The 24,085-nt window shown below is 43.3% G+C and overlaps 1 protein-coding gene across 6 annotated transcripts in view; it reads right to left on the reverse strand.

The window, feature by feature from the left end:
• MAEA (macrophage erythroblast attacher, E3 ubiquitin ligase) overlaps window positions 1–24,085 on the reverse strand; it is a 117,700-nt gene that overhangs the window by 85,291 nt on the left and 8,324 nt on the right. For all 6 annotated transcript variants that reach the window (XM_075930929.1, XM_006122904.4, XM_006122906.4 and 3 more), the window contains exon 2: window positions 4,910–5,092. In XM_075930929.1, coding sequence (XP_075787044.1) covers window positions 4,910–5,092 — 183 coding nt within the window. The remainder of the gene's footprint in view (window positions 1–4,909; window positions 5,093–24,085) is intronic.

Below are 24,085 nucleotides of genomic sequence, written 5' to 3' on the forward strand. Positions count from 1 at the left end.
GTCCACCTGTAATTCAATCTCTTTGAATAAGGAAACTGTCAAAGCAGTCTCCAGCTGTTGCTATTTGGGTTCTATACTGACTAATTCCTCCAATTCTCACATGCAGCAAATCCATTGGACTGGTATTGCAGCACCTGCTATGAGTCATTTATGAGAAACATGTAATCAACATTTTAGCTCAACAATCAAGTCTGGAATCTATCCAAGCTTGATTCTCTATGTACTACAGTACCATTACAAAACATGGACACTTGCTCAGATTGAGCAAAGATGGAGGCTTGCCAAACAAAATACCAATGTTGTATATTGGGTATGAAGTTGAATGACTTCATTCCTCACACAGACATTTATGGTTGCGCTGTTTTATAGACCAGTGGGGCCACCACTGGTGTCTTACACTTTTCAGACACGTCACAATACGTTCCAGTGAACACTGCTCTCTGGGTGGCTTGTAACATCTGGGATAAAAATTTCTCCAGCCAAGAGGCAGCCCAAAGGCAGATGCACTCATTATATGGGTGCATCAAAGCTGTTCAGACAGTCTATCAAACCCTAGTGGAGCATAAAAACAGACCAAAAGGTGAAATGATTGCTACAACTCACTATTTAACTAAGACGACGAGGATGAAGAGGAGGGGAAAAGGTCTAGAATCCACCATGTTCTTTGGTAAATTGTTCAAACATGCATTCTGAGCAGAGGCTGAGGGAACTGGGCTTATTTAGTCTGTATAAGAAAAAAAATGGTGGGGGGGGGGAAGGTGGGGAGAATTGGATAGCAGTCTTCAACTAGTTTTTGTGGTCTTACAAATCACTATGAGATAGTGGAAATGGATACAAGAAGAAGTAGCATTTAGAAGGGACCCTGTTATTGTATCTTTAAGGAAAAGGGTGTTACATCATTTCAGAGATGGTGGGACAAGGCTGACTAGCCAGTAAGGAAAGAACTGAGAGCATAAATGCTGCCTCCTCCTCTGCAGAAAAGCAGAATAAAAAAATCTATAATAGAATACAAGAACTGGAAGGGTCCTCAAGAGGTCATCAAATCCAGTTCCCTGCCCTCACGGCAGGACCAAGCATGATCTAGATCATCCCTGATAGTGATATAAACATCACTGCTTTTAAATCTCTCCAGGCATGGAGATTCCACAATCTCCCTAGGCAATTTAGTCCGGTGTTTAACCACCTTGACAGTTAGGAAGTTTTTCCTAATATCCAACCTAAACCTCCCTTGCTGCAGTTTAAACCCATTGCTTCTTATCCTATCCTCAGAGGCCAAAGACAACAATTTGTCTCCCTCCTCCTTTTAACACCCTTTTAAATACTTGATACTTGAAAACCACTATCATGTCCCCTCTCAATCTTCTCATTTCCAAACGAAACAAGCCCAATTCCTTCAGCCTTGCCTCATAGCTCTTGTTTTCTAGACCTTTAATAATTGTTGTTGCTCTTGGCTGGACCTTCTCCAATTTTTCCATATCTTTTTTGAAATATGGTGCCCTGAATTGGACACAGTATTCCAATTGAGGCCTATTCAGTGCAGAGGAGAGAGGAAGAATGACTGCTCATGTCTTGCTCACAACACTTCAGTTAATGGATCCCCGAATCATGTTTGGGTTTTTTTTGCAAGTGTGTCACACTGCTGACTCAGAGGCTGTCTACACTACAATGATCTATCAGAAAAAGGACACAACTGATAGTTTTTTCAGAGGAAGCTTTTCCGAAATTTGGCCATCTACAAATTTGGAAAAGCCTACTCTTTCGGAAGAGCCCTTCCTCCTCTTGGAAGGAAGAAGACAGGGCTTCCGAAAGAATGTGTCTGCCCTTCCATACCCCCAGCCCCCCAAAAAAAAGCAGAAGAGCAGATGCATTCCCTAGCCGTTTCTGCGTTGTTCCAGGATACCTCTGGTATCCCGGAAAAACCCCATAGTGTAGTCACATTTAGCTTGTGCTCCACTATGACCCCTAGATCCCTTTTTGCAGTACTCCTTCCTAGACAGTCGCTACCTATTCTGTATGTGTGAAACTGATTGTTCGTGCCCAAGTGGAGTACTTCGCATTTACCCTTATTTAACTTCATCCTATTGACCTCAGACCATTTCTCCAGTTTGTCCAGATCTGACAATTTTTTTGAATTATGACCCTATCCTCCAAAGCACTTGCAAACTCTCTCATACCTTGGTATCATCTGCAAACTTAACAGTACTCTCTAAGCCAATATCAAAATCACTGATGAAAATATACAACAGAACCAGTCCCAAAGCAGAACCCTACAGAACCCCACTTGTTATGCCCTTCAGAATGATTGTGAATAGTTAATAACTACTCTCAGAATGGTTATCCAGCCAGTTATGCACCCACCTTATAATAGCCCCACCTAGGTTGTAGTTCTCTAGTTTATTGATAAAAAGGTCACATTAAACTGTATCAAATGCTTTACTAAAGTCTAGGTATACCTCATCCATTGCTTCCCCCTTATCCACAAGACTTGTTAACCTATCAAAGAAAGCTATCAGATTGGTTTGATTTGTTCTTTACAAATCCATGCTGGCTGTTACCTATCACCTTATTAACTTCCAGATGTCTGCAGAGGAATTCCTGGAAAGGTCTTGAGTTACCCAGGAGCAGATACAAACAGATAAGATGCCAAAGTAGGGATATAAAATCCCATTTAATCAATACACTGGTTAACAGCTTAAATGGAAGTAAATGGGGAGAGCCACTCTAGCCATGCTGGGCTGGAATGGTCAGACCAGGCCCGCCGCAGATGGGGGCTGCTCTGGCTGTGCTGCTCCAGCCTCTGCAGGTTAATTGTAACTGATAAAGATGATGCATAGCAGTTAACTAACCATTCACACCTTATGTCAAAGCCTATGTACCACCCACCTACACATGGAGTGCTGTGGTTCCTGCCATGGGATGAAATTTAAAGACTAAAGCCTGGTTTACCCTACACAGTTAGGTTAATAAGGCAGTTTAGGCTGATCTAACTCTGTAAACATCTGTACCAGCGGTGCCCTACCTTGCTACATAGAAAGACCACAAAAACATAAGCACAACTCTGTGTAGGCCAAACAGATTCTACATATTTTAATGTAATTACTGGCTTCCTAAGAAGGGACTCTGAGGCAGGGAGTACTTGCAACTCCATACTAACTTTGAAGAGGGGACTAGAGGCATGCACACCCTACACCACCACATGGAGTGGGATTAATTTCATTACTGTCTTTTGATTCTTCAATAAACTCAAGTCCCATATCAGCATCTCTATTATCTTGCTTAAGACTAATGTCAAGAGTTCAAACTTATATACATTATCCAGGTTATCTGGATTATTCTTTTTAAAACACTGGTACAACATTATCTTTTTTGCAGTCATCTTGACTATCTCCAGTATTCCAAATCTTACAGAAAATGAACATTCACAGCTCAGCCACCTCAGTCAGATCTTTTAAAAACTCTTGGATGCAAGTTATCCAGGCCTGCTGATTTCTTTAAAAAAAAAAAATCCCTAACTTTAGTAACTGCTGTTTACATTCTCCAGCAACATTAGTGCAATGGAGAGTGTGATACATGATATGACATCATCGTCTCCCTGTTCATATTCACCTCTAAATAAAAAATACTTTTACTTTTTTTGCATTGTTATTTATAATTCTACAATCTAGTAAGCTGAACAATATTGTTAGGATTCTTTTTGTTCCCAAAACACTTAAAATCTTCACTGATTCATAGGCAAGTTTGCAATGTTACTTTTTAAGTAAAGAGTATTATTTGAGTGGCCACCAATATTCAAAGGACGACAACCAAAGTAGCTTTAATCACCAAATTCAATGCCATAGATGTGAAAGTATATCAAACTTTATGGATTCCCCCTAAAAAAGGGTGATGTGATCTCTTATTAATCTCTTCAGTTCGCCATTCTAAGGCTTCCATTTCAGAACAGACAGTGAAAGAAAACTAAACTGAGTTTTGCTTCAGGGATTTTCCCCAGTAAGTGTTCACTATCAGTGTTCCCTGTAAGCTTTGTGCTTGCGTGACTGCTCAGGAGATATTCAAATGCTGCTCAGCTAATTAGAAGAATTTCCACAGTTAGGTTTTGTTTCTATTACGGGGGCACATCCACACAAAAATTATTCCACACATGGTTGGAAAAAATTAAAGGGAACATTGGCAGCAGTGTTATCTTAGTTCTTGGGAAACTTTAAACTAACTGCAACAAGAAAGCTCTTGGGGCAAGACATTTTTTTTTCCTTTAAGGTTATAGAGAATCCAAAACAAACCTAAATTGGGGCCTCTGGCTGCAGCTGTAACAGAATGCAGAAAAACAACAGTTCACCATTCCACCCTCTTTTTGGATTAGGAGGGAATTTCTCTAATTCCCCATTATATATTTTAATCTCTTTAAATAAAGGAACTGGAAAAGAAGTCTATGTGCTGCTTTGAACTTTGCGAGCCTGAGGTAGGAGAGAAGAAGGGAGGATACTTCACATGCTGCTTGTCCTATTGGCCTGTTGTGCAAGGGAGGGGAAAATGTGAGAACCCTCTCCTTGGGCTCACAGCACTCATACTGCTCCACAGACGGCTTTTCTGAGCACCAAGTAGGGGCGGGACAGGCAGGGAGCCTGGATGTGGTTCCCACAGGCCAAATCCAGCAGCTTGTCAGGGCAGATTCAGCAGTATTGTGCCCAGCCCTGATTTAATATTATTTCTATTCAAGAAATTTTCTGTGATGCTAAATCATAAGCACAGTGAAGTAAGATATAATCATTTTCTGCTATTTGCTTTACAGTATACCCTATAGGCTTTCTAGTAACATTAACACTTATTTTTGGAACACAAGAATAAAAGTGAGCGGGAACTTAACACCGTGAAATGAGAAATGAATACAAACAGTAGAAACACAAGTTACCTTTCTTTTCAGAACACTGAGCTTCTCAACTACTCCATCAAGAAGACTAACCACTGAATCCACAGCAGGACAGCTGCTCAATGTCTTCTCCAGCTCTGCAACAACCATACTAACGTGACTTGTCTCTCGATCAATATTTTTCTGTGCAGCTCGAAACCGTTTGTTCAGTGTTTCATAAGGTACCTAAGATAAAAATTAAGTAAGTCCTTAGAATTTATGTACTTAGATAACTTTACTAGAGAATTTCTGTGCAATAGTGGACAAGTTATTTGAGTTAAAATTTTTAAATCAGTTGATGTGTTGTCTCCCCCTTTTTGGGCCCAACTTGACACACCTTGTAGAGCCTACATTTTTAGGAAACACTGAGCATTCCCCTTCTGAAAAACAGATTCCTTGTAGAGTTCTCATCATGCACACCCAAACTGACTACAGGTTGAATCTCTCAAGTCTGGCACTCTCTGGTCCAGCAACATCCATCATTCTGCATGATTTTAGTTAGCCTTATGTCCACTTACCATAGGCATGACCAAGTTTCCCACGGTTTCAAAGTCTTACAGTCATCAGTTCTGACGCTTACATTAAGAACGGGATAGAAAATAAGACCCAGAATATCTTACTGCCCCTGTATAAAACTATGGTACGACCATATCTTGAGTACTGTGTACAGATGTGGTCTCCTCACCTCGAAAAAGATATTTTGGCCTTGGAAAGAGTTCAGAAAAGGGCAACTAAAATGATGAGGGGTTTGGAATGGGTCCCATATGAAGAAAGGCTAAAGCGACTGGGACTTTTCAGTTTGGTAAAGAGGAGACTGAGGGGGGATATGATAGAGGTATATAAAATCATGAGTGGTGTGGAGAGGTTGGATAAAGAAAAGTTATTAATTAGTTCCCATAATATAAGGACTAGAGGACACCAAATGAAATTAATGGGTAGCAGGTTTAAAACTAAAAAGCGAAAGTTCTTCACACAGCGTATAGTCAACCTGTGGAATTCCTTGCCAGAGGAGGCTGTGAAGGCTAGAACTATAACAGAGTTTAAAGAGAACAGAGTTTAAATTCATGGAGGTTAGGTCCATAAAAGGCTATTAGCCAGGGGGTAGGAATGGTGTCCCTGGCCTCTGTTTGTCCGAGGCTGGAGATGGATGGCATGAGACAAATCGCTTGATCATTGTCTTCAGTCCACCCCTGCGGGGCACTTGGTGCTGGCCACTGTCAGCAGACAGGCTACTGGGCTAGATGGACCTTTGGTCTGACCCAGTACAGCCATTCTTATGTGCATGTCTTCTAAGAGCCCAGTAAGCAGCAAAGTATTGGTAATGCTGCTAGACAATATTGACCTCTCGTAGTTCGGCAAATTCTGTGGGTTGGCTCCAGTCAGGTCCCCAGGGTGCCGGACTAAAGAAGTTCAACCTGTAGTGATTTTGAAAATTTTGGTCTTAATCTGTGTGTGTCGTTCCCAACTATACAATGGTAGTTTCCTCCCCCTCCCCCACCCCCCAACATCTGTCTCTTTGGAGCAAGGACTATGTGCTTAGAGTACTTAGCACAATGCCACTCCTCCCAGTTTCAACTAGTGTTGCCACTAAACTACTCGTCACCAACCAGTAGATCAGGATCTACCAGTAGATCTTGGAGTCTCATAGGTGATCCTGACTGGTTTGGGCACAAAGCTATCAACTGCTGGCACTTCAGTTGCTCCTCCATCTACGGTTGTGCTGCTCCTGTCTCCTGCCTTGGTGCTGCCCCCCGGAAGCCTCCTGCTTGCTGTGCAGAGTGTAGGAGGGAGAAGAGGGGGGCACTGATGTCAGGGTGACCCTCCCCCCCCCCCCCCCCTCCTGCACACTGTCTCCATAGAGAGAGAAGGGGATGGAGGGAGGCTGGCAATGAAAATCTCAGTTACTCTCACACACAGTGTGTGTCTGTCATTCTCACAAACACACACTGTCCTTCCCTCTCATCTCAAGACCCAACACACAGGTGGAGAGTTGTTATTACTCTTTTTACTGCTTGCAAAGTGGGTTATTTTTGGTTTTGACTGGTATGTGCATTTCATAATTTTCATTTCTCTCTTATGCTTAAATTTAATTTTTTGAGCAGTGAGCTCTAAAATGCTTAACCTGTCCTGGCTGGAGTCATTATCCCTGTGGTAACTGCTGCTCCTGGAGGTGGCTGGCATGTCCCTACAGCCCCAGAACGAGGCAGAGCAGGGGGTCTCCATGTGCTGTCCTTGCCTGCAGACACCACTCCTACAGCTCCCATTGAGCAGTAATGGGGAAACGATGGCCAGCAGAAGCTGGGCAAGGGTATTTGGGTTTGAGGTAGATCTTACACTGCACTTAAAATGAAAAATTGATCTTGTGGTTAAAAAGGTTGGAGACCACTGCACTAAACACATCACATTGAAAGTCTATTAGGTATTTTTCAAATAATGGAGTCAAGTGTGATCTGTTTTGAATTATCTAAGCAGAGAAGAAGCTAAATGTCATATCAAAATTATTTCACTTAGTGTAGAAATTAGCACATACCAAGAGTAAATGGTTAAAATTAAATGAAATAGGTAGGGAAGGCGACCTATTTCCTTAAAGAAAAAGAAAAACAACCCACACCTACACACCCCCTCGTGGGAATCTAAAATTCGCTTGTTTCCATCCCCCAAAAATTATTTTTTTATTTTCTCTGCATATTTGAGTCCCTGCTATAAGGCTGATATGGCACTGGGGGAATACCCAGAGCTGCGAGGCACTTCATACTATATGCCTTTAGTGTGAGAGAGTCTGTCCTATGTCTGCTGGGAATTAGCTTCCTAATTCCACTAGCCTCTGGCAACATATGTACAAACCTTGATAAATATAAACAAATACATGGAGCTATACCTATCTCATAGAACTGGAAGGGACCTTGAGAGGTCACTGAGTCCAGTCCCTTGCCCTCACGGCAGGATCAAGTACCATCCTTAACAGATCTGCCCCAGATCCCTCTGTTCAGGTTAGTTATAAGCACTCGTCAGTCCAATACTGTTGACATATAGGGCCCGCACCCTGTTTCACAAAACACTCACAGATTCTCGGATCCTCTATCCCCTAAGGAATAGTGCATTCTCACTTAGAAGATTCAATTGAGAAATACCATTCAGATTTATTATAGAAACAAAGTATGTTCATCAAAGAACAGAGATTCAAGTGACAAAATAAGATTATCATCAGAAACAAATACTGCCATTTAAAAAAAAAAAAAAAAACAAGCTTTCTAAAGCCTAAATTTAAACTATTACGACATTCTCATTTCGTACAGAACAGCTTAACCCATATCTCTTTTTGCCAGCATTTTCAGCTGAGATGACTAAGGTCCCTTTTTCAGGAGAAAAAAATCCACTACCAGCTTGTCCTGAGGGGCTAAAGCAGGGGCAGGCAAAATATGGCCTGCCAAACATTTGGATCCAGGCCACCACAGCCCAGAAGGACCTTTAGGTAGGCTCTTTGGCCTCCACAGCCCCAGATGCTGCTCAAAGTGGCAGGCTGCTGGGGGACAACCTGTCTCTGTGCAGTGCACAACCCTTGAGTGGAGGGGGTCTTCACGCTCTGCCCCCCAGTACCCTCCATGCAGCCTCCCATTGGCTAGGAACCTGCCAATGGGAGCTGCAAGAGTAAGGCTTCTGAGTGCAAGCAGTCTGCGGAGACCCTCTACCCCTCTTCCCAAGGGGTGCACTGAGCAGAAACTCACATGCTGACCCTAGCAGCTGGCTGCTTTGAGCAGCGTCTGGGTCTGTGGCAACCAGGAGCCTGCCTGAGGGTCAAACTGGGCCACGAGCTGAGAACTGCCTATGGTACGCACCTCCCAGACAGAGCCTATACTGGACATCCTCTTCCTCACTCCAATTCCCTGCCTCAAGATACAACCCCTCCAGCAACCCAACCCCAACTCAGAGCTCCCTCCTGTCCCAGACCCTGTATGCCCTCCATTAATATCCTAGAAAAGTGCAGTCCCAATCACTTACCCAATTCTTGGAATGCCCTCCCCCCGCATCAAAAATTATTGCCCGCCTCTGAACTAAGGGATAGTAGTGGACTTCCAGATAAAGAAGACCAGACCTTTTGACATTTACCTGAAAATAGGATTACCATTCCACCCCCTATTTACCTACCTCTTCCCGTTCATTTCCTCAATATGCTCTTCATTAGTATTTGAAGGAATAAGCTCAGAGATTCTATGGTGGACTTTTGTGTCTTGTGTGTCTCACAGGGGAGATAAAGGTCTCCCACCTCTGGTCTGGAGAAGTTTGTCTCAAGGCATGTTGTTACCCTTTAATAAGAAACCTGCCTTCAAGCTACAAGGCTTAGAGAAGACAGCTTTCAGCATGTTTACATAACTTCTTACATATTTTTCATACATGAATTTTCCAATGATTACAATAACCATTGTGATACAGGCCTTCTTAAAAATCCTACATAACCCCTTTAGGTGAACCCATGGGTATACTGCTAATTACCCTGCCAGTAGGCTTCAAGAGGTCCTTAAATCACAGTTCTCAATCTGTTTTAGAACAAGTGACAATCTTATTGCATATTTATAAACTTTATCCATGAGGAGAATTTTATGAACTTTAAAAATAAGGATATGTTCCTGCGAATGCCTGCATGCACAAACTTCAACTCCTCCAAAGGAAGTTTCAAATATGGAGCACTTCTAGTTTGGATTCACAGGTGAGGGAGTTTGGGCCAGGTAGAACACGTACCAGATTTTGTGCCCAGCATTCTTCAGATAGCATCCAGAAGAAATCAGGTTCCTGACACTAGTTTTACTTTACAGAACATATTTTAATAATTAAATAGAAAGTCAAAATAAAGTCCAAGTAATAATTAGGCAGTGAAGGATTTAACTAACCATGGTAGTAAGTTTGACTCTTAATATCACAGCAAAGTCACTGAGAAACTGTCTGCTGGAATGAGAAAGCATTTAGCAGCATATTGGACTACACAGCACTGCTGAGCAGGCAGATGCTGCAGCAACGATTTAGAGAATTTGACGAGTGCCTTGCAATCCAGTGAAAATTAAAGAATCGTTGCAGTCTAAGAAGGTTTCCCACTAGGCTATAAAGAGACTTAAAGATGAAACAGTAACATTTAAGTAGCTCCATTAAAAAGTGAGTCACATGAGTGACTAGAGGGATTGTTAGATTCTTAGGAAAGGAGATGAGTTAAGAAATAGTGTCAATGGAACATGACAGAATATGTTTTTAATTTTGAAAATCCAAACAAAATATTTACAGGAAGCATAAAAAAAGGCAGTTTGTGGACAAGAGAATTGACGCTATAAAAGTAAGGGACATATTCTGCACCACAAATCAAGCTTCAAGCCAATATAATGAGGGCGATCACACCCACATAGATAATGAAGGCCTAGTGAGGCAGCTTTCCTATACTGCCCAAGCATAAATGGCACAGGTAAATCTGAAACAAATCACTGTGTTTGGTAGAGGTTTTTTTTTTTAATATACTTGAGAAGATATGCTTTAATATTAAATGTGGTTTTTGATGCTATATCATTCAGTTATAGCTAAGGAGAGTACAGATAGAACTTTTCTGTTTTCATTTTTTTCTTGCTGAGACCCCACCTCCACCACCACGATGTGCTATAAAAACTCTAGTGCTCAGTGGGGGAGAAAGGGAGGGGGGAAAGAAGGGTGTCTTGATGCTCTGGGCAAGGCTGGAAGGGGTGACCCTTGAGCAAAGGCGTAGTTTGACTTCTATTAGGAGAGCGGTCAAGGTCTGGTGGACTTCACACCAGCTCTGCACAGCAGAGTCCAGGTAGGGAGTACAGCCTCCACCTTGACTCACCTTAGTAGGGCTGTTGTGGGAATATGCAATCAAAAATATAACTTAGCAGATGGAGAGTTCTCAACTCAAAAAGCTCTTCAGGGTGCAGGAAGAGGGCAGTTAGGCACTGTGTGCAGGTGGAAGGGGGGGTATCTCAGGGTGCGGGCAGCGGGTAGAGCTAGTAGCTGAGTGCCTGGAGGGCTCCCCATGCCGTGGCTGCCCCCCAAGACCTCAGCTTATTGGCTCTGTAAGCTCTCAAAGGGGTTTGGAGCTGAGGAGCAGCTGCAACCAGAGCACCAGCAGAAGAGGGGAATGCCAACACCCTTGCCCTCCCCAATAAAAGCAATTTGTCCTGCTAGATGATTGACAAATCTGCATCTTATATTGTTCATTTCAAGCACATATGGAAGGGTAGTAAGTACAGAAGAAAAATGTTACAGAACTTAATAGGGAATGCAAGGTTTGTTATTAACTGGTCAAACACCCTGCCACTAGTAACAATAATGAAAAAAAATTTACTTCTCTCTCTCTCTCTCTCTCATCATATTAAGATCATCGCCTCCAAATGAGAGCGTGTCAGTCTAGCTGAGAAATAATATAATTGAAACTTTAAAAAACTACGAGTAATCCTGTGGCACTTTAGAGACTAATAAAAATATATAGTGTATGAGCTGTGTGCGCAAAACCCACTTCTTGAAGCTCATCTTAAAAAATGGGTTTTGCCCATGAAAGCTCATGATACTATATATCTGTTAGTCTCTAAGGTAGGCCTGGGCAAAATACCCTCCACAGGCTGGATCTGGCCCACCAAGCTGCTAGATCCAGTTGAGCTTCAGACAGATTCCCTGCCTGCCCCCACACGCTGCTGAGAAAAGCTGCTGTGGGGCTATTTGAACAGATGTGAGCCTTCACAAGCTGCTCCCACCCCCAGGACAATCCCACTGGCCCGTTTCAGCCAATGGGAGCTGCCTGTTAACAGGCAACTTGCGAAGTACCATCCCCCCTGCCCTCAGGTTCCTAGCTGTTCAAAAACCACACGGCCCCTGCAGCCGGTGAGGAGGTGGATCAGGAAGGGAATCTGCTTGAGAAAGCTGTTGGCCAGGAGTCAAGCAGGTATGTTTCCCAGCCAGAGCCTGCCTCTGACACCCCAACCCTTTGCCCCACATAACCCAAACCCTCCGCCTTCCTCCTGCACCCATATCCCCCTCCCAGATCCTGCACCCCAAGACCCTACCCCAGGTAACAATCCAAATCCTCTGCCCGCCCCCCACAACCTAGTCCCCTACCCCATGTCACAACCCAAACCTCTGCACCATAGTCCCCTAACCCAGGTCACAACTGCATCCTTCACTCAAACTCCCGCCAAGACTCCACACCCTCTCCTGCATCCCAGTCCCTTACTGTAAACTCCCTTCTGCACACAACCTCCATTCCAGATTGCACACCTCCATTAATATGGAAGAGTGCAGACCTTGATCCCTTTCCAAATTCTTGGAGTGCCCCCCCCATCATCAAAAATTATTGCCCATCCCGCTCTAAGGTGCCACTGGACTCACTACTCATTGTTTTTATAAATTACAGACTAACACTGCTACCCCTCAGACATAATTACAACTTGAAAGTTACCTTGTTTTGAGTGTATTTAGTGCTTTAATTGTGATATACAAATGCATGTGAGGGGTGACTAAGACCAATTTCCAAGCCCATTTTTTTCTTTTGTTTTTTTCCAAATATATAGAAATCCAATTCAATGCTATAGCATCTACCCCATAAGTTAACACACAGAAAATTAACAGAAGCAGAGACTACCAATAAATAGCTCTACTACAGCCCATGCTCTCCCCCCAGAAGCCTTGGAGAAGGAAAAGAGATGGGCTTTACAGCATGCTTTGAAGTTTAAAAAATGTCTGAGCTCTAGCTTAGTACGACAGAGTGCTGGAAACCAACAGCTATGCCAGCAATCTGGTCACTTAAAACATCCCATTAGTCCCTCTCCCCCATCTCTTAGACCGGAGAGAGATGAATTAGAATGGTCTGGGGAAATACTAAGAAGGAAATTGGTGGCAGCACAGGAAGTGCAGAGAAGAGAGGCAGTTCAGCAGAGCAAGGACCAGGAAGGATCTCTTGGTAAAGATCTCTTCCTTCTCCCAAAGAGAGAACTTAAGGGGAACTGAATGTGTAAATATTTATGATGTGTGGATCTCTAAGGTTGTGCAAAGAACAAATATAAATCAACTGCACTGAGGTATTTGAGAACAATGTTTCTGAGGCTGCAGAGAGAGAAAGCAGAGGAAAAGAGTGAGACATCATCCTGCCACACCCAATAAGGAAACTAAGTTCTGTTATACAGGACACCTCAAAGAGAACACCATGCCAGCAGTTTCTACATATTATTAGGAGACTGAGTTATGGACCTGAGCAACACCAGGTCAATAACTTATTTTTTATTTTTGGAAAATAAAATGAAAACATCCATGCTCCATTTAAATCATTGCTCTGGGATAGGGAGGAGGCGGTCATTATGCACGCTGCCCCGGAGAGCAAAAGAACTACCCCATCCCTTTCTCACTATAGCAGCATGGTGTACTGGGAGATTTCAGCAAATTCAGTAATGTGCTGAACCACTATTGCTTACACTTTAGCAACCAAGCTAACAGGCCCAAGACTGCGACTTTCATATGACCACAGTCAGGGAGGGAAAGGGGGTCTGAGTGCCACAGAGAGGTCAGCTTGACCCTGAGTCCTTCCTGAGGCCCATATCTCTAGCGAAATCACTGCACTATACAGTAAGAAAAACAGGAAGTTTGTCTAAATTTCCTAAAACATATCTGTCAGAGCCCCCAAGCATGCAGTCTCTGAAAAAGAAAAAAAACCGCATCTGGTGAAAGTAATGATCAAAAGAAAACCTCTTGTCTAACCTTTAAAAAGTGTTTTCCTAACAAGTTTTAGAGTGACATTTTATTGTAATACTAACAGATAAATAGGGAAGGAAAGTTTGAGTTAGAGGGACAATTTTGGGGAACACTCTAGGACTCCTTGCGGACTCTTCATATCTGGACACATCTTCATCCTCACCGGCAGACGGAAGACTGGCCATCGGAAGCCTGCCCGGTGTCACTCGAGAGCCACACTCAACTTTGGTAATTATTGAGGGTGGGAGTGTTTCAACTTAACCTGTTGCAGACGTGTTTAAGTGCTTGAGACTAAGTAAAGTTTAGCTTTAAGTGAAAGCACTCGTGTTGTCCAGTTAGTACCTTGCATCCATCAGTCGCACGACCACGTCTCCCCGAATTATTTCCTGACACCACCTCGCAGAGAGTGAAAGGTACTGAGAGGTTTCGGTTGAAAGAACCCCGGGTAACAATGGGGCCAGAGGAGAAGCACCTCTCTTCGGCCATTGAAGCTCCAGCAGGCACAGCTGGAGGATAGATGAATGGTTTTCTGGCTGGGGCAGGTCCAAGTTCATCTGCCCCCAGTAAGCACAGCCTGAGTGAGGAATGCTGCAAACTGTGCACTTCCCCTTCATCAGGGAATGAGGGAAACAGCCAGAAATGTTCCTGTATCAATCAGGAGGAAGCTATATACCACATTTGGTGATCCTACCTCTTGCCATTCAGAAGGCGTTCTTGAACAAAACGGACAAACTCTCTCAAATATATAGTAGATGAGGGAGAACCTACCTCAGAAGCTTCCACGAATGTGTACTCTGGCAGCTGTAAGAGAGATGTGCTCTCTCAATCAGCTCTGAAACCAACAATTTGAATTCCATGGGGAATTTTACTAGAAAACTGTGCAGTGAACTAGACTAATGTGCAGCTCCACTCAATTAAGTTGCTGCATTCTTCACTAGTTTCACCTTCTGAATGATCTCAAGATGTAACCACATAGATAGCACATTACACAAGTCTATTCTGGAGATGAGAAAGGCATGGACAATTGAGGTGAACTTTATAGAGCAAAATAATCTTGCAAACTTAAACAGAAAAAAGTGCTTGGCCACAGATGCTAGCTGAACACCTAGGGTACATCTAAACTATATCCCTTTTTCAATAAAAGAATGTAAATTAGACGTATCAAAATTGTAAATGAAGCCGGGATTTGAATTTCCCGCATTTCATTTAGATAATGGCAGCTGCAGCTGTTTATCGCAAAAAAAACAGACAAAAAAACCCACACCCCACACGGTCAAGATAGGGATCGTTCAACAGAAATGCCCTGTTTCGAAACGGCATTTCTGTTGAACGATCCCCATCCTGACCATGTGGGGGTTTTTTTCCCGAAAAGCGGCTTTTCGAAAAAAGACGTGGCTGCCATTATGTAAATGAAGCGCAGGAAATTCAAATCCTGACTTCATTTAAAATTTCGATACATCTAATTTACATCTCTTTATCGAAAAAGGGATGTAGTTTAGATGTACCCCTAGTAGCAGCTTTGGACCTTCCACCCCCCTCAAGCAGCATGACTGTTTATACATTGTGCTCTCATACTCTAAAAGGCATGCAGATACATTCAGCCAAATCTTACAGCTTTTTCCCCCTCAGTTCTCATATCTGGACTGAATCACAGCCAGAAAGCTTTCATAGAAGCCGCTGTTTCATCTAGGCATTGGTTGCCACACTCCTCCACCCAATTCATCTGGGAAATTATCACTCAGATGTCCCAGACAGCTTGCAATAAAAGAAAATCAACCCCCAGCCTTAAAGAGAAACAAAACAAATCACTGTCCTTTCCCACTCATTTGTGAAACTGTCTTGGATACCTGAGTGGATTTTTTCATGTCCTTCTTAATACAGTCGCAAAGAAAAAGTTCTCATGTTGGTGGACTGGATGTGGAGGGGAGAGTTGTGTCTGCAGCATTTAAACTCACAAGTGGAAAAAAAACCAGAGTGCTAAATTTCTAGCTCTTAACCGTTAAGAGAAAAATATTCCAAATATGAATGGACGGATTGTTATCCACCTGAAACTGCAGTTCAGAGAGTTCAGTCTCTCTGCTGTGAATAGCTCAACTAGGTACAAAGTCAAGCCTGGGCAAAACACTCTGCAGATCGAATCCGATCTGTGAAGCCACCAGATCCGGCCCATGAATGCAGCAGGGAGTCTCAGGCAGACTCCCCTGCTTGCTCCACCTCCACATGCTGCTCAGAAAAGCGGCTGCTCAGAAAAGCGGCTGCTGGAGCATTTGGGTTCCACAAACAGTGAGCCCGGAGGGAATGTGGGAGTGGTACTTCATGGCTGCCCTTGCACCCAGCACAATCCCATTGGCTGGTTTCTGACCAATGCAAACAAAGCACCCTTCCCTCGGGTTCTTATTCACAGAGCACATAGCCCTGCAGCCTGGAGAGGTGGGGAGGAGGGGGAGAAGAAGGGGAGGTGCGAAGACAGGCTCCTGCCTGAGAAAGGAACTGGGCTGCTGGCTGGGAATCTCACAGGTAAGTCTCCCAGCCAGGAACCCTAGCCTCTCCCTTTCCTCCCCCCCCCCCCAGCCCTCTGCTCCCCCACTCCTACTCCCCATCCCACATAAGCCAAACCCTCTGCCTCCTCCTGAGCCCATCTTCTGCCCCAGATCACAATACCCTGCTGCCCTAGATCACAACCCAAACCCCTGCATCCCCAGTCCCCTGACCTAGATTACAACTCAAACCCTCGCATCCCAATTCCATGCCCCAGGTCACAACTGCCTCCTTCTCCCAGACTCCCTCCCGGACCTCACAGGCCCTCCTGCACCCAAATCCCCTATGCTATGCCAATCCGGGTCTGTGCACGAGGGAACATAGGAAGCCTCCTTGCCCCACCCCTTTTGCCCAAAGCCCTGCCCCTTCAGAAATTCATGAAGTGACACTCCCCCCCTTCAAAAATTATTGCCCAGCCCTGTACAAAGTGGAAATAGGAGTCAATGGGATGAGAGCTGCAGAGGGCAACAATGTCTGAGGAAGCACAAGAAGCAGAGGACTACAAAGGAACCAGAATAAAAAACAGCACTTCCTTTGGAGAGGTAGGGAAAACAAACGTGGGAGGGGAGAGAAGAGGACGAGGCACAGCAATAAAATATAAGATTGAAAGCTAAAAATACAAAATATTGCTTTTCCCTGTATGTAAAAAGCGGTCATCCTAGGGCTGCTTTGTAGTTACAAAAGGAAGAAGTGTGCTCTAATCACAAATTGGAGAAGACATGGAAGAATCTCTCTGTTGTGATTAATTCTTTTTAACTGAATTTTTCTGCTCTATCGAGGGTGTGCATGTTTTATATAATCTCTAGTTTTGGCCTCATATCAAGATATATGAGTAAGAACGTTTCACTTACATTTGTAGTTTTGAAGGAAATATCTGAACTTTCCTACCATTGTTGTTAAAGCTGTTTGGCATGAGTTACTGATTCTGCACCTTCTAGCAAGGCAATGTCAAAATCTTATTAAAGTCCCAGGAGACTTTTTTCCTTCTTTGCATAAAAAAATTACCAAAAGAAGTTCACAGATGTGCAATACACAACTTACTGCCTTACATTTTGCATGTAAGGCAAGTGTGATGTGAAAATGAAACATTTAATCATGGTGAGCATGCTTTTGCTGATATTGACAGGTATGCTCTGTAATGTTAGTTACTAGTTAAAAAACAACAACAAAACACACAGAATGAGATTCTAGATATGGAAAATGTCCAAATGCTAATTAATATTAAACTACCTGTGTGTAGACAAGTGCATGTAAATGAGACACCCACACACACAGAGGAAAGTTTATGGGGCAGCTACTTAACACAGTATTAGTAAGACAGAAGGATCTGGAGAAAGAATAGGGGAAAATACTTATATAAATTGGATTTATTCAAGCCAGTACTTAAACTAGCCAAGAATCTCTGAACCAGCAGTGATTATCCCTGAGAATTCATGGAGGATTGGTGACATTTTAGAAGACTGGAGAAGGGCAGACTACCCCTCTTCAAAAAGGGGAATGAAGGAAGACAGAGAATTAAACCAGTCATCTTAACTTCAATACTCAAACATACTGGAACAAACTAATAAACACTTTGTTCATAAGCACCTAGAGAATAATAGCCAGCATGGATTTGTCGAGAACAAGTATGCCAAACTAATGTAACATTCTTCTTTGACAGGGTTACCAGCTTTGTGGAAAGGGAGACAACAACATTTGAAGAAATGATGTATCTGGATATAACTAAGGCTTCTGACAGCATCCCACGTGACAGTCTCATAAGCAAACTACAGAAATACAGTCTAGATAAAATATATTACATGGATGTAAACAGATTTAAAGCTCATACCCCAAGTAAAACAGTGAATAGTCTTGTAGAACCTTAGAGACTAACAAAAAAAATGTAGATGGTATCATGAGCTTAATAACTCTAAGTGTAATTGTCAATGATTTGCTGTCAAACTGGAAGGGCTTATGTAATGCGGCCCCACAAGAGTGTCTTGGCTTTACTATCCAATATTTTCATTAATTACCTGAAGAAAGGAGGAAGGAGTGTTTGCAAAGCTTGTAGATGACACCACGCTGGGTGGGGTTGCAAACACTTTGGTGGACAAAATTAGAATTCAAAAGTGGTCTTACTAATTTAGAGAACTGATCTCAAGTCAACAAGATGACATTCAATAAAGACACATACACAATGCTAGGAAGGAAAAAAAAATCAAATACAAAACCAAGAATAACTGGCTAGGCAGCAGTACCGTAGAAGATGATCTGGGAGGATTATAAATGGATGATCAATTGAATATGAATTAATAGCGTGAAAGTGAGGGGAAAACGGCTAGTGTAATTCCGGGATAAACAGAAGTGTCATAAAACATGGGAGATAATTTCCTATTCTATTAACACTGGCGAGGTCATGGCTAGAATATTGGGCAGTACACTTTAATAAAATGTGAACCAACTAGAGAGAGCCAGATGAGAACTACAAAAATAAGACTTTTAGAAAATATGATCTATGGGGAAAAAAGGATAGAATTGAGCATGTTTAGAATAGAAAAGAGACAGCAGTTCAGGAAACACAAGAGTCCTCAAACATGTAAAAGGTTGATACAAAGAGGATGACAATCAATATTGATATTTAAAAGCAGGTTAGATAGACATCTATCAGGGATGGTCTTGACAGTACTGGGTCCCTTCCAGTTCTAGTGTTCTATGAATAGACTGCAAATTCACCAAGGGTAGGAAAAGAAGCAAGTAGTTTAGTTTGCAGCAAGGGTTAGAAATTATTTTTTTTCCTGACCAGATGAATAGTTAAGCACTTGAATAGGTTACTTTAAAAGACAGCAAAATCCCCATCTTGGAGATTTTTTTAAGAACAGGTTACACTAACACATCCAGAATGATCTGGGTCAGAGGCTCTCCAACTGGGGTCTGTAGTCCTGGGGAGGCAAGAAAGGTAGGGTGCATGTGCATGCACAGGGGAAAATGACAGTTTTGCGGGGCCCCGGGCAGCGTAATTCCGCGGGGCCCCCCTTTGCCACGGCGCATGCGCAGACTCCATGCGCATGCGCAGCAGCACCACGGCGCATGCGCGGGGCTTTTTGAAGCGCGGGGCCCGGGGCGGCTGCCCCGTTCGCCCTGCCCTGTATCCGCCCCTGTGCATGCATGCACACGACCTATTAGCAAGGTCCATGGGACTGAAGCCGGGAGCCACATGGCTGAAGCCCCAAGCCCTGGGCTGCAACAAGGCAGCTGCAGGGCTGAAGTCCCAAGCCCAGTGCCACTGCTGGACTGAAGTTAGGAGCCCTGGGGCAAAACCCCAATCCCCAGTATTTCTGTGGGACGAAAGCCCCAAGCTCCAGTGCCACTGTGATGCAGCAGCCAGAAGGCACAGACTAAAGCCCTGAGCTCCGGTGTGGAACTGAAGCACCAGGTTTTAGTGATACCACAGAATTGAAGCTAGAAACAGGAGGCTGAAGCTGGGAGCAGTGGGGATAAAACCTAGATCTTATGTGTCCCCACAGTAGGGATGTAAGCTTAAACGAATAGTTGACTACTATCCAATATCCTTACTGGGTAGAGTAGTGATTCAACTAGTAGCTTTGCTCCCACCCTTGCTGCTTCTAGCAGAGGCAGCAAAGGGGGGGGAAGGGAGAGGAGCCGGTGCTGGGGAAAACCAGCTTAAAAGCCGGTTTCCCCCAACACTATCTCCTTGGGGGGGCAGAGGAGGCAGAGGCACAGAGGGGGAAGTAGCACAAGCGGGGACTGATGCAGTCTCTCTCACCCCGGTTCCCACTGCAGCGCTTCAACCTTTGAAATGCATCAAGAGCCCCCTGGTGGGTGTCCACCGTGAACAGGGGTTGCTGGACTCATCGTGAGCTGGAACCAAGCAGTCCTGGCTCATGCTGTGCCAGGATGCTGTGCCTCTGCATTTTAAATGTAGTTAAGAGCCCAGAAGCTCTTCTAATATTTAAAATGCGGCACCATCGCGCAGGTGGCTCCCAGAGCCAGCATGAGCCGGGACTGCTCAGTCCCAGCTCAATCTGGCTCCTGGAGCTACTATTGCTGCGGCTCTGCAGAGCGGTCCTATCAACTAATTGAGTCAATACAGATTGTATCTACTATATGATTACCTAGGTAACCGCCCTTTAACATCCTTACCCCACAGGGCTAAAAGCTGGGAGTCAGTGCTGAACCCTGGAGCCATGAGAACCAATGACACCACAGGACTAATGCAGAAAGGCACAGTACTAAAGCTAGAAGGGGGCTGAAGTCCTTTGCCCCACAGGCTGATGCTTGAGCCCCAGCTTCCTGCCCACAAGACGGGGGCTCAGACTTCCAAGTCAGGCTCTGGGTTGGGGGGGTGGGAGGGTTACCCAGCTTGCAGGTCAGCCGTAACACCTTCTGATCCAGTTCTGGCTTTGCCTCCGCCTCCAGAGGCTGCATGCTAGGGCTCCTTCCTTGGTTCCCTCCTTCCCTCAGCCCAGTAAGTTAGATGCTGACCTTGCAAGTGAACTCATTTACAACCAGTAAAGGAAGCTAGCTATTTCAACAGGACTAGGACAAGTTACATAGCATGGTAAGGGAAGGGGGGGGGGGGAGGGGAAATTAAGTATGCATAAATATCAGACAAGGATTATTTTTGTTTTGTACATCACCTTCAAAGTAACAGAATCCACAGAGCTATGATTCCGAACTCCCTTCAACAAGTTCAACCAACATAATGGCTGAAGAATATCAAGGAGGTGATGTAAGAAACAGAAAGCTGCTATTATCCTCACAACATTTAGGAAACAGGAAGTCAGATATTTGAATTTTGATTTTATTTGTTCTAAAAGTGGAGATATAACTCCACCTATGTAGAATTTGTGCATAAGTATTGTCCAATGAATGTCTGAAACTCCACAAATTACTGAGGCATTTAATTACAAAATATTACACCTGTAAGGATTAGCACTGTTCCTCTTTTGAGCAAAAGGCTAAACAACTGGTTGGTGCTAAACAACTGGTTGGTACTAAAGCAGTTTCATCACAAGTACTGCAGATAAAAAGCTTTTAAGGTTATCCTACAAAAAGGCACAGAAAATTGCAAAGTGTATTGATCAGCTGCAAGACAATGATTTTGCTGTACAACTAGTTGAATCCATAGACATTTCAAAAGCACCCCGTTTACTTGCCTGTATGTGTGAAATAAGGAAATAAAAGAAGACTTTTTGCTTTACAAAGAGCTAAAGGCACCAACAGTCAGACAACATTTTTAAACTGTTAAAGGATTTTACGATTTCAGCAGAAATCAGCTGGACTACTTGTACTGAGGTCTTTACTGATGGAGCTGCAGCAATGACTGGAAAGTATTGTCCAAAAAATAAAATCTGCTGCACCTTGTGTTATTTGGACACATGCTTTTTACATCACTTGCTGTAAAGAATACTGGGCCAGGTCTTCAAAGTGCTTTGAATATAGCAGTAACACTTGTTAATTTTATTAAATCCTGAGCAACAAACTCCAAGTGTTTTGCTGCACTTTGTGAAGAAGTGGGTACAGAGCACCATTCCTTACTCACATATACAGAGGTGGATGGCTCTCTTGAAGCAGAGTCGTGTACTTTAGTTGAAAAGAAAACTGAATTTGGCATAGTGCTGGAAGATGACATGGCTGGCAAAACTGGGTTACCCTGCAGACATATTCAGTGAAATGAACAACCTGAATAAACCTATGCAAGGTGGGAACACTACTTTTATTGCACAATGCGAAAGGATTGAAACAGTCAAAAGAAACCCTGGGGAGTGCCTCTCTGTGGGGACACCACTGGTATGTTAGAGCTCTTTCATTCAGGAATGAAATGGTGACTTTGATGTAATTAAAGCTGAGCTGGCAGAGCACCTGCCCAGTATGCTTATACTTCGTGAATTCAGGAAAACAAGCATAGCACAACAAGCACCTATGCACATGGACTACAAATCTCTTTAGTAAGAACACTGAAGCTAAACTTCTATCCAATAATCTTAAAAAACAACAAATGGTCTGGTAGCACTTTATAGACTATACAGACTTTATAGATGACCCATCACTTAAAGAAGTGGGCTGTGCCCACAAAAATCTCATGATGCCATCTACATGTTTTGTTATTCTATAAAGTGCTACCAGACCATTTGTTGTTTTTTAAGTTTATCTTGTACAGACTAACTCAGCTATCCCCTGCAGCTTCTATCCAATGTTTCTGAAAATTTCAGTGAGCTCTTAATAATTTTGATGGGAGATCTCCTTTAGAACCAAGTTCAAAGAAATGCCATTGGAGACATTTTTAGAGTGTTTCTTTTTACAGTGTTGAAAGTTGAGTCCCTTTAGTATCACCTTCTTATGGGAAGATAGATTTTCAGCCATGACATCTATGAAAACTGAGTATCAAACCAGCTAGTCCCTTTCACTTATGTAAAGATTGTCTCTTTTCTATATGGAATTTTATGCATCACCATACAAATAGCTTCTCCCCCGCCAACTCGGCACAACCAAACCCTTACCTTGCTAAGTTCTAAGAGGAAGCTGCATACCAAATTTGATGGTCATAGTTCTTATGATTTAGGAGGAGTTCTTGAACAAACAGATGAACAGACAGGCAGATGAACTAACAGACAAACCCTCTCAAATTTATAGTAGAGGAGGGTGTGCTTTAACTGTATAACAGTCCATTTAATACATCATTTTTCTGGGTATGCAGAAAAAAATAGTGTGACCCAGAAGGAACTTGGGAGTTTTTGAAGCATATTCAGGAGCCTTGGGCCCTGTATAACTCGGATTCTATGACCGTTAAATTGTAGAGAGAGAAACAAAAATTGGACCGATAGGATGCAGTTTCAGATGCTTCCTTACTAAATGTGGGTCAGAGTAGATTAGCCGGACCAGCTTATGCCATGATTAAAGTATTAGTATAAAAAGAATCCTAGATACATTTTAATTTCTTTGAGCCAAGCACCATGCCTACTTGTGCTTCCTAATAAAAGAGTCATTGAGACCAATTTGGGCATTTGGGTGGGAGTGCAATACAAACACTAGTTTTACCAGAAGTAGTATTAAAGGTAAGAGAATCTGCAAACTGTGACCACTGCAGTCACATGACCACAAACCTGTCTAGTGGTGAGTACAAAAAGGACATAAAACACTGCATCTAAGGCCCTGTTTTGACAGGAAAAACCCAAAAAGTGTTTTAAATCATGTTAGCTGAACGCAAATTAAAACCACTGTAAACACAGAGGCTACTGTATCTGAAGCAGTGTTAGCTGTTTTGACCTATACTTCTACATTAGCCTACATTTTATAGGCTTTTTATTCAAGATAAGCTAAATTCAAGAAAAAATAAACGACACACACAGGACCACACCCTTTTTGTCTGTTAAGACAGTACCAGACTTAAATTTTAAGAGGGCTCCTTGTGTATACCAGCGCCTGCTTGCCATCCCACTGCTGCCTCTGATACAGAGGCAGCAGAGTGGGAGCTGGTGGGTATGAGGAAACAGCTTTTAACCCCGCTCCTCCCAACCCTTGCAGTATACTGGCTCCCGCCTGCTGCTTTATGCTGATGTCTCTCTATCAGAAGCAGCAGTTCAAGGCAGCAAGCAGCTCCCCCTGCATACTTACTCCCACCTGCCCCTGCCATCACTGAAGTGCAGGGCGGCAGGTGGCTGCTCAGGAGCCGGTGTGCACCAGGAGCCAGTTTAAAAGCTGGTTCCCTGCATGTATTGGAGCATGCATGTAATAGTGAATGTTTACTGATGAGCCCAAGTTTGTTGGTTAACTGTTTACACGGTTACACTTTCAGATCCCTAGATTGTACTGGGATCAGTATTGTTCAACTACTCAAATTATCTGGGAAAAAAAGGAATAAACAGTGAGGTAACAACATTTGCAGATGATACAAAACTACTCAAAACAGTT

The sequence above is a fragment of the Pelodiscus sinensis genome, chromosome 5, assembly GCF_049634645.1.
Source record: "Pelodiscus sinensis isolate JC-2024 chromosome 5, ASM4963464v1, whole genome shotgun sequence".
Lineage (NCBI taxonomy): Eukaryota > Metazoa > Chordata > Testudines > Trionychidae > Pelodiscus > Pelodiscus sinensis.